General features: G+C 45.0%; 1 protein-coding gene across 4 annotated transcripts in view; it reads right to left on the bottom strand.

Annotated features, from left to right (window-relative positions):
- Nucleotides 1-17,893, bottom strand: part of l(2)gl (LLGL domain-containing protein l(2)gl) — a 248,488-nt gene that overhangs the window by 108,543 nt on the left and 122,052 nt on the right. For all 4 annotated transcript variants that reach the window (XM_045743926.2, XM_045743930.2, XM_069324922.1 and 1 more), the window contains exons 3-6: nt 4,581-4,665; nt 3,957-4,072; nt 2,732-2,875; nt 1,565-1,703 (exon numbers count right to left, since the gene is read on the bottom strand). In XM_045743926.2, the coding sequence (XP_045599882.2) occupies nt 1,565-1,703; nt 2,732-2,875; nt 3,957-4,072; nt 4,581-4,665 (484 nt within the window). The remainder of the gene's footprint in view (nt 1-1,564; nt 1,704-2,731; nt 2,876-3,956; nt 4,073-4,580; nt 4,666-17,893) is intronic.

The following is a 17,893-nucleotide window of genomic DNA, read 5'->3' on the forward strand; positions in this document are numbered from 1 at the left end:
GGGGCCTCGTAGCCTGGTGGATAGCGCGCAGGACTCGTAATTCTGTGGTGCGGGTTCGATTCCCGCACGAGGCAGAAACAAATGGGCAAAGTTTCTTTCACCCTAAATGCCCCTGTTACCTAGCAGTAAATAGGTACCTGGGTGTTAGTCAGCTGTTACGGGCTGCTTCCTGGGGGTGGAGGCCTGGTCGAGGACCGGGCCGCGGGGACACTAAAGCCCCGAAATTATCTCAAGATAACCTCAAGATATTATCTCAAGACTATGTCTGGTAGCAGCGTCAATCGTTCTGGAGGTGTTAAGAGGAAGAAAGTTGTCCTAGAAATTAAAGACAAGTTACGTGTTATACACCTCAACCAGTGAGGCATCACAGGCAAGCCAAATGCCTTCAACAAGTGAGGTGCAAGCAAGTACCTTCAACAAGTGAAGCAGAAGCAAGCGCCTTCAACAAATGAGGTATCACAGGCAAGCCAAATGCCTTCAACAAGTGAGGCGTCACAGGCAAGCCAAGCACCTTCAATTGAGGCGCAAGCAAGCGCCTTCAACAAGTGAGGCCTCACAGGCAACCCAAATGCCTTCAACCGGTGAGGCTCCAGCAGCTGGCAGTCAAAACTAACTTTGCTTAATGAACTGTACTGTAATTTTAAGTGTGATAATCCACGTGATAATCCACGTGATAATCCAGCTGGGGGTCCTTCCCATATAGTCCAGATGATCGAGTGGAGACAGTACTGTACTTAGTAGCAGCTGGCAAAAGTATAAAATTTCAGGTGGGCAGTGGATTGTTGCTTCTGAAATCTTGCATACTGTAGTTGTCTCACAGTACTGTACAGGGAATGAGCTTCTGCCTCATGCCCGTGGGGTCGGCACTTCGAATTTTTCTTCAGTATTTCAAAGTACTTGAGAAAAATTATATAATCACAGATACTGTATGGTTTACGATTTGAAAGAGCCTGTGTAATGAATTTAATTAGTTTCTATGATACAACTACAGAGATTTTACAGGAGAGATGGTTGGGTTGATTGCATATATCTGGACCTAAAAAAGGCTTTAGACAGACTCCCACCTAAGAGGTTGTTCTAGAATCTCAAACATACAGGAAGTGGAGTGATAGGAAGGCTTCTAACAGGCATGAAAAATTTTTTAACTGACAGAAAAATGCGGGCAGTAATCAGAGACCATGTTTCAGACTGGAGAAATGTCACGAGTACCATAGAGTTCAGTTCGTGCAACATATATACAATACAAAAGTACAATTCAATATGAATCATGAAATGTTAATGAGTTTGCTTTTTTTTTTTAGAACAGACAAGTACAAGTGTACAATAACTATCTGGCAGTGGCCACATTATGCCATACTAAACCCATTTTTGATATGCTGCTTGCCAAAACAATACTGTATTTACTATATTCTAATGTGAAAAATTTTGTAATTATTTTATATGACAAACAATTTTATGTAAACAGAAACCATAAACTGATGGTCATAATTCTACCATCCTGTGGGAGAACATGCAAATGGCAATACAATGTAAATTGGTTAACATATTTGTATTTAATTAGTACCTGATCTGCACATAGATTCTTTTTGTCCCAAAGAACTATAAGGCCACGCTGATAACCAATTAATATCTTAATTGGGTCAGTAGGGTGTTCTGCAATGGCTTCAACTGGACCAGGATTCACTTTGTAATCCTCAGGAACACTGAAATAAAAATTACAAGATACTATACTGTACTGACTTTCAAGAGACTTGATTAAGAATACAGTCCTATGCACCGATTCCAATAATTCACAATACTGTATTGCAATTAACTGTCAACAACCTGAGGTTATCCAGTACAGTACATTAAAATTCGTAGACTAGCAAAAAAAAAAAATCCACACAAAAGTATTTGTGAAATTTATGTAAAGATTTACACTGAGTCTTTCACACTCTCCTGAGTGCTTTGTCAAGATCTGAGTGTGTGGTTAGGATGAGACTTACAATATCTCAATGTGTTAAGTCTCATCTAGAAACATCTCAATGACCAATGACATTAATCGTTGAGATGCGAGTATTGTCCTAACAACACATTCAGACCTTGACAAAGCACTTGGGAGAGTGCAAAAGACTTGGTGTAGATCTTTACATACATTTCACAAATACATAAGTATGGGTTTTTATCCTATGTCATTATGTCTCTGAGAAGGCATTGCTTAAAAGCAGAATTGTTAACTGTCTAGAAATAACACTTTATTTTAATTTTCTTATTCAACTGTAACACTTGTACATCCCATTCCCAAGCCTCCAATGTTACATCATTTCAACAACAAAAAATGTAAACACACAATGTCATACAGCCTTAAGTAACTGCCAAGTGCTATAAAAGTTGAGCTACTAAGGTCATTAACCATTTATCAAAGCCAATATTTCTGCAACTTACAAACTGATGAATTACAGCACATGATATTAACAAAAGTTTAGCTTTGTTACATTCATGACTTGCATTTAACACACATACTCCAATATCTGGTCATCTCTAAAATGAACACTGTGGAATGTGAATGATAAACATGGAGACCCACCACAATGCAACATTTTCTTCAGCAAGATAAAACACAACATAATTACGTAGATGATAAGAATGCCAACTACAGCAAATTTACTAAGTATACAACTCATTCCTGTGTATCAACATACTGGTAGGTGTGAACATTAGGGATGGACATGTTATAAAATGCAAAACTTACTTTTGCATGACAACATCCTGGTAAATGATGTTATCTGACATGGCAAAAGTTGACAGGTTGAGAAGATATATATTGCCCCCTTCGGTTCCCACCAATAAATGCTCACACTTGCTGTCTGCTACAACTACACTGATTTTCTTGAGCCTGTAGAGAGAAGAGACATCTCACTTGGTACCAGGTACACATAATCCATTCCATAAAATTAAATACAGTACTGTATATAAAAAAGATTAAAGGAGTCACACATCATTGAAGTCCTATTGGGCTATGTATTGGACCAAACATTACCCATAACGTTCTCTCACATCATTCACCACAATTACTGTAAAATCATTGATTAATTTACCACTAGTCATCATGCAAAATATTTTCCTCTTTTCAAACAAGCTCTAAATTTCCAACAAAGTTAATCACTTTAAAAGAATTTGCTTGTAAGGAATTTCAATGTAATAAATAAGAGTAGACATTACTATTACAACATTATTTTCAAACCCAAACTAGCCGAGTGAGATTTAGCAGAAAAACAACTCTTAAATAAATAGCTACCTGTATCACTAATACGTCAATGGTCTCATTTCCATATGACAAGTGAAACACAACACAGCAATAATCCACCAGTACTTTAATCCACCATACTAATAGACACCTACCAGACACCAAGATTTTGAGTAAAGCTGCTTGTAAATTAGTTTTTCAAATATTATAGACAAGGTTGGTATAATTGATATAGGTTTGAAATTGTCATCATCAGTGAGATCACCACATTTATGGACTGGGGTTACTCTCGTTTCTTTAGAATATCCGGAAAGGTTTGGAGTTCAAGTGATTTGTTGTAGAGCAATGCAATGGCTAGAGCTAGAAATCTAGAGGCTTTTTTTGTAAATTAGAGTTGGTATTTCAGCAAGGGCACTTGACTTTAAGAGAAAGGATTATATCAATAACATCAGAGGAATTAGGAGTTAGGTACAGAGACTGGATAGTTTCTTGTAAGGTAGTAAGGTAATATTCTTTTTGTTTTCATAATGTGCATCTATTCTAATTTTTATCTTCACAGTTTTCAGTTATGATTATTGTAACTAAAGAATGTTGATCTGAGGTCTCTTAAATAATTCTTTACAAACTTTATACAATTATACTTAGTAAATATTCTGTATTTAACCCAATAATATACAGTAAAAGTGGGAAATTTTTCTTTTAGTAAAATATGAGACGTAATGTTACTTACTTTCCCTCAAGAGACGTCGAGTTGACTTGAACAAGTTGCATACCACCGGAGTCATCTAGTTGCTTTAGCTGCCATAAGTGTAGGCTGTTGTCTGCACACAGTGATACTAGACGACACTGGCACAGCACACACACACACCCACACAGGGATAGGTTATTACACACAAAATAAATCACTCTTAATAGTTAGTTGATGTACTGTTAAGTGTTAAATAATGCTCTCTACACAGGTAGACATTTTTGCTAATTATCACAAATATTGAAAAAAAACAAAGTTAGCCTATTAATAATTAAAACAAATTTTACCTTTTTAAACTGAGATTTGAAATTTGCAATTGTATGGTAAAGTGCTTAATGTACAGTATATTTAAAAGGCAGTAAACAATACAGTAATAAAAATCATGTTGAGCTAACAATCCACTTAAAACTGCCATTACACTTCAAAATCTGAACACTGATATTCTGTATACAGTATTTCCATATTAAAACATAAAACAATAGCAACACAGTGTAGGAAGGGTATTCAAAACTGATGCTAAACACAGCTTCTCATGTTGTTCTTATATCAAGAAATCTTAAACCACTTAGGGGGTAAAATGAAGCCACATTATCCTAAGTAACATACTTGCCCTTGAAGAAAGGTGAGATGATTGATTGCCGATTCGTTGTTTTCGTTTTGTCCGTATAATTCGACTCCAGGTGTGCCATAGCTGTGCACAAGTTAAGGCAGATTTCTCACAAAACATTACATAAACAATATAATCATAAGAATGGGACATGGTCAATCGTCCATAAATTATGGAAACACTTAACACCTTTAAGGTAAATTCCATTGAATAATGTACTAGAAATTAGACTTCCCCCACCAACCCCACACCAAGCTCATAGTTTGATTAAATCATCAATAATCATTATCACTACCTCATTTCCCACTTCCATGGGGGGTGGAGAAGCATCAGCCAGGCCACAAGAAATAGGCATGAATGGAAAAAGATGTAGTGCCTTAAAAAAGGCACTACATCTGGAGCATCACAAAGCCAGTACTGCCACACTTCAATATACTTACTGTACATCTACAGCAGCACCTCACTTCTCCATGCAGTACAACCAGGGGTATATAAATATGTCAAGTGTTATTGAAAGATATACATTCACCATTTTGATACTGTAATGATCTGTGCAGATCATGGTTCTCCCCCCCCCCCCTCTCTCTCCCACTCCTCTCCCATCTCCCCTTCTTCCCTCTCCCTCTTTCTCCCTGGGAGAAAATAAACAGGGAACTTACAAACATTCAATGGGAAAATGTTCTAAGAAATAAAAATCCTACACAAGGAATAGAAAAACTGACTTCTGAAGCATATGAAGTCTGTCTGAAACATGTTCCTTTGAGGAAAGCCAGAAAGAGGTCAAATGTAGAAAGAGAACGCAGACGACATTACAAAAGAAGGAAGAAATTAACGGAAATGCTTAAGCAGACACGACTCTCCATACAAAGAAGAAATAGTTTAAACAGGGAGATTGAGGAAATCGAACAGAGACTGAAGCATTCCTATCAGACTGAAGAAAGGCAACTAGAACAGAAAGCAATTCAAGAAATAAAGAAAAACCCCAAATATTTCTTCACATATGCTAAATCAAAAACGAAAACCACTGCCAGTATTGGACCTATTCGTATTAGTGAAGGTTCATACACTGAGAATGACAAAGAAATTAGTGAAATCCTAAAAAAAGCAGTATGAGGACATGTTTAGCACTCCGATACACAACATGAAAGTGAAAGATTTGGACAATTTCTTTATGAATGATATTCAAACACCTGTAAATATAACTGATATCAACATGAGCGTAGCAGATTTTTAAAGAGAAATTGACAATATGCCCATGCACTCAGCCCCGGGTCCAGACTCATGGAATTCAATATTTATAAAGAAATGCAAAGTGCCAGTAGCACAGGCACTCAGTATAGTGTGGAGGAAGAGCTTGGACACTGGGGAGATACCAGATGCACCTAAAGCAGCAGACATTGCCCCTCTACACAAGGGTGGTAGCAAAGCATTCACAAAGAATTATAGACCAGTTGCACTAACGTCCCACATAATAAAAGTATTTGAGAGAGTGATCAGGAGTCAGGTCACTAGATTCATGGAAACCAATGACCTCCACAATCCAGGCCAACATGGATTTAGAGCAGGAAGATCATGCCTCTCACAGCTACTTGACCACTATGACAAAATCACTGAGGCATTAGAAGAAAAACATAATGTAGATGTCGTATACAGAGATTTTGCAAAGGCATTCGACGAATGTGACCATGGAGTGATTGCACACAAAATGAGGTCAATGGGTATAACTGGTAAAGTAGGGCACTGGATACTCAATTTCCTGTCAAACAGAACACAAAGAGTAACAGTCAATCAAGTAAAATTGAGTCCGAGCGCAGTTAAAAGCTCTGTACTTCAAGGTACAGTCCTTGCACCACTGCTGTTCCTTATTCTCATATCAGATATAAACAAAAACACAAGCCACAGCTTCGTGTCATCCTTTGCTGATGATACAAAAATCAGCAAGAAAATTACCTCTGCTGAAGACATTGATAAACTACAAACAGATATTAACAAAGTTTTCAATTGGGCAGCAGAAAATAACATGATGTTTAACGGTGATAAATTCCAGGTACTCAGATACGGCAAAAATGAGGATCTTAAACATAATACAGGGTACAAAACACAATCGAATCTGCCCATAGTAGGAAAACAGCATGTCAAAGATTTGGGAATAATGATGTCCGACGACCTAACGTTTAGGGAGCATAACCAAGCAAGTATTGCGTCAGCCAGAAAAATGATAGGATGGATTACGAGAACCTTCAAGTCCAGACATCCCATCTCAATGATTGAACTCTTCAAATCACTTGTGTTGTCCTGTCTTGAGTACTCACTTCCCCTTACAGAGCAGGAGAGATTGCTGAAATAGAGGGAACACAGAGAACATATACGGCACGCATAGACGAGATAAAGCATCTAAATTATTGGGATTGTCTCAAAGCTCTCCAAATATACTCGCTAGAAAGAAGACGGGAGAGATACCAAATAATATACACATGGAAAATACTGGAGGGACAGGTCCCAAATCTGCACAGTAAAATAACAACGTACTGGAGTGAACGACATGGAAGAAAATGCAGAATAGAACCAGTGAAGAGCAGAGGTGCCATGGGCACAATCAGAGAACACCGTATGAAGATCAGAGGTCCACAGTTGTTCAACGTCCTACCAGAGAGCATCAGAAATATTGCAGGAACAACCGTGGACATCTTCAAGAGGAAACTAGATTGTTTTCTTCAAGGAGTGCTGGACTAACCGGGCTGTGATGGGTATGTGGGCCTGTCGGCTGCTCCAAGCAACAGCCTGGTGGACCAAACTCTCACAAGTCAAGTCTGGCCTTGGGCCGGGCTTGGGGAGTGGAAACTCCCAGAATCCCATCAACCAGGTAACCAGGTATACCTCTTCCCCTTCCCTTCCCATTTGTCACAGTCTGACCCTCTCTGGTCATAAACGGTTTGAAGTCAAGTTTTCCTTAGTCCAGTGAGCCATCGGGAGGCTAGGCAGCCCCTCTCTTTGCCCCTTTCTGTTCCCACTCCTCCCCACTTATTTTCCCTCTCTACCCCTCTCCCGTGCCTTTCCTATAACTATTGATGAATAGAAGAATAGTACCTCAGGGTCATAAACTTGTGCTCTCAAGTTACACGTGGATGGCTAGTCAGCTCTTTCCACGAGTCAGTTGTTACTGCTTATTTCCAGTACATGAGTTTTCTGTCAAGAGGAATTGACCCTTATGGTTAGGGCTGGTTCTGATTGCAGCCATGGAGGCCTAGGTTTCTTGGCCCTTGTTGGCGTAGGACTCTAGGGGCAGGGTCCCCCAGGGTAGGGCCTGACCATTCCATTGGCCCAGCCTTCAGAATATTCAGCCTTGCTTTGAATTGACTGGTGCTCCTAGCCAGAGCCAAGCTCCAGAGGAAACCCTTAGGTCTCCCAGGGGTAGTTTAAGAGAATTGAAGTCAGTGTGTCTTGTGTGGCAGTGCACAATAGAAAGTTGTTTTCACATATCCATACATTAAAACATTCATTGTAACCATGATATATATGTACTTCCGTCTACAGTTTAGACCTATTGTCTTATGTAAGACCCTCTGTCCTGCGTGACAGTGAGTACCACCATTATCCTCACTTTAATAAGACTTAATCGAAATCCTCAGATTAGGCAAAATTGTAATTGATTTTGTCAATAAAATGTTAATAATAATAAGTGTGTCTTGGGGCTTGGGGCTTACTGCGGTACAGGTCTCCTGACCTGTAGGGCAAGCCATTCAACATCTTGGCTGAGTTTGCAGGATTAAGGTAATGTGAGTTTTGGTACATCAAGTAAATTGCACACCGTTTTCCAATTGCCTCATAGAATGTCTTAGTAAAGTAGGATATATTTTTAAATTTTGTTCTCAATATAAGGGTTTTAATAAATAAAGTAATTTAATATATTTGTGTTTAGTTATCTGTTCCCTTTGATTAATGCTGTGTTATTCATTCTTATTTGTGGTTTTCATTAGCTGGGCTAGCTGGGTGTTCTCCTCCACTTTATGGATATTAGAGTTGTCCTAGAATCCTCAATCAGTAAAGATTACATTATTAATTCCCAAGATTTATTTACCAAGATTGTATTGCCCTTGAGTTCATGATTATTGATTCCCTTCCTTCCTGGGGAAGCAGTAATTTAGACACATTCAAATGGTCAGGGAGGTGGTGGCAGTGTTTAATGAGGTTTTAATTATTAGTTGTAAAAATAATAATCCCTATTCTTGTTGTTTCCTCCTCATTTAATATTTCAGCTTATATTTGTGGTAACTCAGTGAGGGGGTCATACTGAGCTTGAAGCAATGTTAAAAGCTGGGGGTGTTGAAAGGGAGTAAAAGGATAAAGAGAAGTTAAGGGTTATTACAATACCAATTCCACCTAACCTTATTCCCTACTACTTCTAATGCGCTCTTCACACAGACCCTTAGCTTCATCTGCATACAAACAACATCTGTCCATCGTTGTCACTTGCACGCACATTCTACTACTCAGTCTAATGATTTACCAACTTTTGTAATTAACATCTCTCCTTGACAGGCCCTAAACACCTTTTGGAAACAGCCTAGATAATGATGTTATCCCAATTACTTTAAACAGCAGAGATCGTGCCATTTCACAAAGGAGGTAGTAAAGCAGATGCAAAATATTATAGATTAATAGCTCTAACTTCACATCATAAAAATCTTTGAAAGAGTGCTATGAAGTAAGATTATAACTCACGTGGAATTACATCTACATAACGCAGAACAACATGTGTTCAGAATAGGACGCTCTTCCCTCTAACAATTGCTAGATCACTATGACATAGCTTTAGGTGCCATGGAAGACAAGCAAAACGCACATGTATACACAGACTTTGCAAAACTTCTGTTGAATTCGATCACAGTGTTATTGCCCACAAAAAGCTCTCAAAAGGAATTACTGGCAAAGTAGGTAGATGGCATCTCCAACTTCCTAACGAACAGAGCCCAGAGTGTAATAGTCAACACACTAAAATCTGGATCATCTACTGTGAAAAGCTCAGTCGCTCAGGGTACCGTACTTGTTCTGGTACTTTCTCTCATCCTCACACCAGAGGATATGAGAGGTGAGCGCTTGAGACTTAATGGGAGCCGGTGGCTGAGCGGACAGAACACTGGACACGTGATCCTGTGGTCCCGGGTTCGATCCCGGCGCCGGCGAGAAACGATGAGCCGAGTTTCTTTCACCCTGTTTTACCTGCTGTTCACTCTTTTGCCCCTGTTACCTAGCAGTAAATAGGTACCTGGGATTTAGTCAGCTATCACGGGCTGCTTTCTGAAGGGTGGAGGCCTGGTCGAGGACCGGGCCGCGGGGACAGCCCCGAAATCATCTCAAGATGATCTCAAGATAACCTCAAGCAGGAGGGTAGAAATAGTCTAAGCCACTATCTTTTGTTGGTGTATTTTATTGTCTCAATAAATATACTTTAACTTGAACTTCATTCAAAATGATCAACGTTTCCTGGTTGGTATCCCCCCAAACCCTAATCCTGACCCTTCCCTGTACTATATAGTCGTAATGGCTTGGCGGTTTTCCCTGATCATTCCCTCCCCTTCCCTCCTGGTTGGTGGTCGGTTGAGGATTTGACGCGGCTGATCACAGTTGATCACGCACGACTCTCAGCCTGGTTGATCGGGTATCCTTTGAAGGAGGTTTGTAGAGTTCTCGTTTGAACACTAAGTGGTCGGCCCTTATGTGTAGAGGGAGTGTGTTGAAAAGTCTTGGGACATTGAGGCTGATAGAGGAAGGAAGTTCACGTTCCTTCCCTGCTAATTGTAAGTGACGCCTTGTCATCCTTGACTTCGCTCAGCTCACCAAGGCATAACTGACATGCTTGTGTCTGAAGCTAGACACAAATACTGAAATAATCAATGATGCAGTCAGAATTTGTCTTCTGTAAATTCCTTCCCATATTGATAGAAGTTAGTCAAAACTTTTGCTCGTAAAGAGGAAACTGATTACCATCTTGGACTGCCTTTGAGAAGCCTGAGGGCAGTAATATTCCGGGAACATCAACAAAATCTCGTAGACTTGAGGCTAAGTGAAATTCACACCTGGTTGATACCTGGTTGATGGGGTTCTGGGAGTTCTACTCCCCAAGCCCAGCCCTGAGGCCAGGCTTGACTTGTGAGAGTTTGGTCCACTAGGCTGTTGCTAGGAGCGGCCCGCAGTTAGTCCACAGCAGTTAGTCCATCTATCATCATTCTATTATGCAGGAAGAACCGCACGTCTATGGGTCATCCAATAAGGTTAGCAGACTTCTAAATGTTACCACTGCTAGGCTTAGGCTCGGCTACAAGTACCTCTGGCAGTTTGCAACAACTACTGATGAAGATTTGACTAAATTATTCGCATACTTTGCGTCATTATATAATGGAATGTGAAAAAATCGCGGAATTCGGAGATAACACCATTAATGGTGTTCAAAAAATATGCAAGTACGTCATTTATAATGATGTCCTCCAGGAATCTTGGCGAAGTATTGAAATTTGCTTACACCAGACGACCAACCGGGAGGCCTGGTTGCAGATTCCAAAGAAGACAAGGTAGAGGGCCAGGTCCCAAATCTGCACAATAAAATAACATACTGGAGTGAACGATATGGAAGAAAATGCAGAATAGAGCCAGTGAAGAGCAGGGATGCCATAGCCACAATCAGAGAACACTGTATAAACATCAGAGGTCCGCGGTTGTTCCAGTTGTTCAACGTCCTCCCAGCGAGCATAAGAAATATTGCCGGAATAACCGTGGACATCTTCAAGAGAAAACTGGGTAGTTTTCTTAAAGTGCCGGACTCACCAGGCTGTGGTGGATATATGAGCCTTGGGTCGCTCCAAGCAACAGCTTGTTGAAACAGGGCTGGGCTTGGGAAGTAGAATGTTTTAGATTCAGCTACTGAGAACAAAAAGATGCAAGTAGCACGGGCAATGATGAGCCCGTAGTGGACTTACCTGGCACAGGAGCGGGGCTGTAACTAGGGAAGTAGAACGACTTTCAGAACCCTTCCAAGTTATACCCCCCCTTTCCTTTCTAAAAAAAACTCCTCTTGACCACAACCTCTCGAGAAAGCCTAGTCGATATTCAGGAAAGATTTTTAAATGTCCGGAGTCAGTTATTTTCTTATTTGGGGTTTGTTTAAACACTATTCACCCGTGTTTGTAAATTTGTAAATTGTCAAGTTAGCAAACTCCTGAGAGATTTATGCATGTGAACCCACTCCATAACAACCACTCTAGGAATGTAAAGTCAACACTCACAAGAGTTCGGAGAGTGCACATATTACTGTACACGAATCTTACTGAGAAGAAATGGTTACAGTGAACTGTGGGCTCCTTGGAGAGCGCTCGCCAGGAGAGGTGACTCTCGGATAAGCCGAGGAGCGCAAGGAACCGCTGACACAAAGGCCCGCCGCTCTCAGATACACTTGTCTCCTCTCTTGAGCACTTCTCGCCGCCTCCACCTCGGCGCCGCTTCAACAATTCTCACACAATGCACCAACTTTTTATTGTCTAGGTTTCTTCACAAACTTAAGAAATGCTTCGACAATGGTGCGCCCTGACACTATTGTCTGAGGAGTCAGGATTGACTCCAATTGATGAGAATCTCATACCTTTCCAGACCAATGACCAATATTGTTGAACCTCGGCACCTTCGGCCACTGCCGCCTCTGCTTCCACCCCCCAACGACAACATGTTATACATGAATAAAAAGTCAGCTGCAAACGTATACTTGAGTATGGGACCAGAACTGACAATTATCTTGAGTTATCTTGAGGTTATCTTCAGATGATTTCGGGGCTTTTTAGTGTCCCCGCGGCCCGGTCCTCGACCAGGCCTCCACCCCCAGGAAGCAGCCCGTGACAGCTGACTAACACCCAGGTACCTATTTTACTGCTAGGTAACAGGGGCATAGGGTGAAAGAAACTCTGCCCATTGTTTCTCGCCGGCGCCTGGGATCGAACCCAGGACCGCAGGATCACAAGTCCAGCGTGCTGTCCGCTCGGCCGACCGGCGCTATCTTTACAAATACCAAAACTAAATCAGCTTGCATAGCAAGATAAGCAACTTAGAGGCGTGACAAGTGTGCAGATATGGCTATAGAGGCGTGACAAGTGTGCAGATATGGCTATAGAGGCGTGACAAGTGTGCAGATATGGCTGTAGAGGCGTGACAAGTGTGCAGATATGGCTATAGAGGCGTGACAAGTGTGCAGATATGACTGTAGAGGTGTGACAAGTGTGCAGATATGACTGTAGAGGCGTGACAAGTGTGCAGATATGACTGTAGAGGCGTGACAAGTGTGCAGATATGGCTGTAGAGGTGTGACAAGTGTGCAGATATGGCTGTAGAGGGGTGACAAGTGTGCAGATATGGCTGTAGAGGCGTGACAAGTGTGCAGATATGGCTGTAGAGGGGTGACAAGTGTGCAGATATGGCTGTAGAGGCGTGACAAGTGTGCAGATATGGCTGTAGAGGCGTGACAAGTGTGCAGATATGGCTGTAGAGGCGTGACAAGTGTGCAGATATGGCTGTAGAGGCGTGACAAGTGTGCAGATATGGCTGTAGAGGCGTGACACTTCACACACACGTCACCGTGATACTGTGCACATTTCACATGGTCAACCACTTGCAAGCACCAGTATGACTACTGAAGTATGGGAGGGTGTCACCGTGGGAGGGTGTCACCGTGTACACTAACTACCAGGCTAATGCACTGCTAGTTAGTGCATTGTTAAGTCCAATTGCAATGTTAGTGTATTGCTAAGGCAATGTTCAGCCCCCGCCTCTCACATTCAGGTGGGGCTCAATCCCTTGTATCTCCCTCTCACTAGATGCAACTAAGAAGCCTGAGCACGCACGCGCGTGCACACACAAGCACGCACACGTACAAAATTTTCAGGGAAATTGACATGATAGACAAAGATGGATTATTTAACACGGGTGGTACACGCACAAGGGGTCACAGGTGGAAGATGAGAACCCAAATGAGCCACTGAGATATTAGAAAGAACTTTTTCAGTGTCAGTAGTTAGTGAATGGAATGTACTGTACTTAGCAGTGAGGTGGTGGAGGCTGACTGACCGAGGCTGAAGCTGAAAAGTTTCAAATGTAGATATGACTAAGCTCGAGAAACTCATGAATCTGTACACCAGTAGATTGACGGCTGAGAGGCATGAGTTACGAGGAAAGGCTGCGGGAAATTCATCTCACGATACTGGAAGACAGAAGAGTAAGGGGAGACATGATCACAACCTACAAAATTTTCAGGGGAATTGACAGGGTAGACAGTCAAACAATTTAACACGGGTAGAACACGAACAAGGGAACAGGTGGAAACTGAGTACCCAAATGAACCACAGACACATTATAAAGACTTTTTTCAGTGTCAGAGTAGTTAACAAGTGGTATGCACTAGTAAGTGATGTGGTGGCGGAAGACTCCATACACAGTTTCAAATGTAGATATGATAGAGCCCAATAGGCTCAGGAATCTGTACACCAGTTGAGTGACGGTTGAGAGGCGGGACCAAAGAGCCAGAGCTCAACCCCCGCAAGCACAACTAGGTGAGTTGTGCTTGTTGAGAGTTGTACACTATGGCTCCGTCATCGTGGCAGCCTTCCACCTGCTGGTGTGTACTGTGTAACATTGATTGTTGCCCCCGAAGGCGGCTAGTTTATTGTGCACCCCATACTCATCCTGTGAGCGGTAGCGCAAAAGCATTACAGAGGGCACAAAAGGTCTTTATCAGACCTCATCTTAGATTATTACATAAACAATTTCTTCTATCCTTCACACCTTATAGATACAATGTCAGCTAGTTACAGAGAAAGTGCTATTACAAGAGCTACATATTTACAGTAAGTCATCATACATTAATGGTATGTCTTGTCGTTAATACATAATAGTTTGGCCAATGGGGATATTACAGAGTCATAGGGGAGCTTCTGTTTATTATTAGTCCTCACAATACACTACTTGTTTCTGAATCTCATATGTCGTAACAGTGCTCAAGCGTCCTGAGCATTGTGCCAGGAAGAATATGTGAGGTGTTGGGGGACACAAAGGCGTCTTGGTTCACCGGTCAGGGAGACGTGACCGTCACCTGTCGCTCCCCACGCGTCCTCCCGCCCCCCCACCCGTCGCTCCCCACGCGTCCTCCCGCCCCCCCACCCGTCGCTCCCCACGCGTCCTCCCGCCCCCCCACCCGTCGCTCCCCACGCGTCCTCCCGCCCCCCCACCCGTCGCTCCCCCCGCACCCTCCCGCCCCCCACCCGTCGCTCCCCGCTCCCTCCCGCCCCCCACCCGTCGCTCCCCGCGTCCTCCCGCCCCCCACCCGTCGCTCCCCGCGTCCTCCCCCCCCCACCCGTCGCTCCCCGCGTCCTCCCCCCCCCCACCCGTCGCTCCCCGCACCCTCCCGCCCCCACCCGTCGCTCCCCGCTCCCTCCCGCCCCCCACCCGTCGCTCCCCGCTCCCTCCCGCCCCCCACCCGTCGCTCCCCGCTCCCTCCCGCCCCCCACCCGTCGCTCCCCGCTCCCTCCCGCCCCCCACCCGTCGCACCCCGCGTCCTCCCGCCCCCCACCCGTCGCTCCCCGCACCCTCCCGGCCCCCACCCGTCGCTCCCCGCACCCTCCCGCCCCCCACCCGTCGCTCCCCGCACCCTCCCGCCCCCCACCCGTCGCTCCCCGCTCCCTCCCGCCCCCCACCCGTCGCTCCCCGCTCCCTCCCGCCTTCCACCCGTCGCTCCCCGCTCCCTCCCGCCCCCCACCCGTCGCACCCCGCGTCCTCCCGCCCCCCACCCGTCGCTCCCCGCACCCTCCCGCCCCCACCCGTCGCTCCCCGCACCCTCCCGCCCCCCACCCGTCGCTCCCCGCACCCTCCCGCCCCCCACCCGTCGCTCCCCGCTCCCTCCCGCCCCCCACCCGTCGCTCCCCGCTCCCTCCCGCCCCCCACCCGTCGCTCCCCGCTCCCTCCCGCCCCCTCCCGCCCCCACCCGTCGCTCCCCGCACCCTCCCGCCCCCCACCCGTCGCTCCCCGCACCCTCCCGCCCCCCACCCGTCGCTCCCCGCTGCCTCCCGCCCCCCACCCGTCGCTCCCCGCTCCCTCCCGCCCCCCACCCGTCGCTCCCCGCTCCCTCCCGCCCCCCACCCGTCGCTCCCCGCTCCCTCCCGCCCCCCACCCGTCGCTCCCCGCTCCCTCCCGCCCCCCACCCGTCGCTCCCCGCTCCCTCCCGCCCCCCACCCGTCGCTCCCCGCTCCCTCCCGCCCCCCACCCGTCGCTCCCCGCACCCTCCCGCCTCCACCCGTCGCTCCCCGCTCCCTCCCACCCCCCACCCCCCACAATACTACACAATATATGCACACAAACTCCTCTCCCATCCAGTTTCGCACGACAATGGTCATTATATAAATGTTTCCATACCAAAAACAGTTTCCCATATGCTTTAACAGTTTTTAGCATGGAAAACAGTATACTAAAATGTCTTTCACGCTGGATTAACCTAGACTAAAAAAAATCCTCATTAGCACACCGAGGGCGAATATCTCGTACACGCGTCTTCTGCAGTTCATATAGTCTAGGGGAGCTGCACTAATGCAAATGTACCTCATGTATTAATAACAAAAATTGCTCTTTATTACCGTCAAAATTTATCATTAACCTGTATTCTTGAGGCGGGATGGCGGCATTATTATTAGACACGCACCCCCCCCCCCCCCGCCACACGCACACAATGAAATCTGAGCAGAGAAGCCCTACCAGCTCTGACCCAAATATCACAGTAACAAGGTTATCGCAAATAACCGAATTCAATTACGGGCTCACCATAGCCAGTGCTACATGGACATTTCGTTCTGAGTAGCTAACTCTAAAGCAACAACTTCCACCCTACAAGTCGAGTGTGGCCCCAGAGCCGGGCTCGGGGAGTAGAACAGCTCCCGAAACCCTCTACAGGTAAGATCCAGGTAAGCGAGTTAAGGCAATCGTAGACTCCATTCCACCTGGCCCGAGACTGTTCAACACTCTCCCGCTACACATAAGGGTCATAACTGGCCGACCCCTCGCACTGTTCACCACAGAACTTGACAAACACCTCCAAAGAATACCTGATCAACCAGGTTGCGATTCATTCGCCAGGCTGTGAGCCGCCGCGTCCAACAGCCTGACAGACGACCAGCCGGGATGCCTGGACAGAGACCGGGCCGCGGGACCGTTGATCCCCGAGAAGGTACACAAGGTAGACAAGGTGGATGAATGCTGCCTCTCCCACCTACTGACGACCCGTGCCATACAACAGAGAATAATGAACACAGCAGAACACGCCATAAAACACAGGTGGACTGCCACCCAGATGTACACTAACTCGGAAATCTGAACAATATCTTAATTATTTCTTAGTCCCCTTCGTCTGATGTTGATAGGTTACTACCTTCATTTGTTAATGAAGAACCTACCCTACTGGTCGGTGACCTTAATGCCCGACACCCACACTTTGGTGCCAACTGTCATCACCCTCAATGTTAATGGACGGAAACTGTCACTCTTTGTCAGGGGAAGTGAAAACCTTAGGCACTGTCCTGGGACCTGCTTGATGGGGTTCTGGGAGTTCTTCTACTCCCCAAGCTCGGCCCGAGGCCAGGCTTGACTTGTGAGAGTTTGGTCCACCAGGCTGTTGCTTGGAGCGGCCCGCAGGCCCACATACCCACCACAGCCCGGTTGGTCCGGCACGTATTTTTAGAAAACAGTAAGTTTGATCTTGAAGATGTCCACGGTTGTTCCGGCAGAGTCCTGGGTGATGAACAGCCAACTCACCTCAGAGGAGGAAGATTGGACTATGCTCTCGTGCTGAATGCACAGGACACGGATGCCAGTACACACATTGTGCACAGTTTATGTAGTGACCACTGGGCACTGATTACCACCGTCGACATGAGTAAGAGAAGGAAAGAGACGAATAAAAGAAAAAGGTTATCACTCGGACCAGATATGAGGCCGCACTTCATAAACAGGATGAGTGACTGGTTCACGGAATATCAAATCCCAGAAGACACTGATACATTTGTTGATGATCCTAATAACGAAATTGAGAGTTGTATTAATGTTCCGCGCCGTACGCCTGGGCGAAGTAACCCTAAGAGGAAGAAAATAAAATGGTATGAGAACGATCACATAAAGATGATCAATGCAAATGTAAGGAGCATGAGTAGAGAGTACCGGAGACATCCCACTGACAGCAGCCAAGAACTGTTTAAAACTGTGTGTCAAGTAGCCAGGGAAGAGAAGATTAAAGAGC

Source organism: Procambarus clarkii, chromosome 15 (genome assembly GCF_040958095.1).
Source record: "Procambarus clarkii isolate CNS0578487 chromosome 15, FALCON_Pclarkii_2.0, whole genome shotgun sequence".
Classification (NCBI taxonomy): domain Eukaryota; kingdom Metazoa; phylum Arthropoda; class Malacostraca; order Decapoda; family Cambaridae; genus Procambarus; species Procambarus clarkii.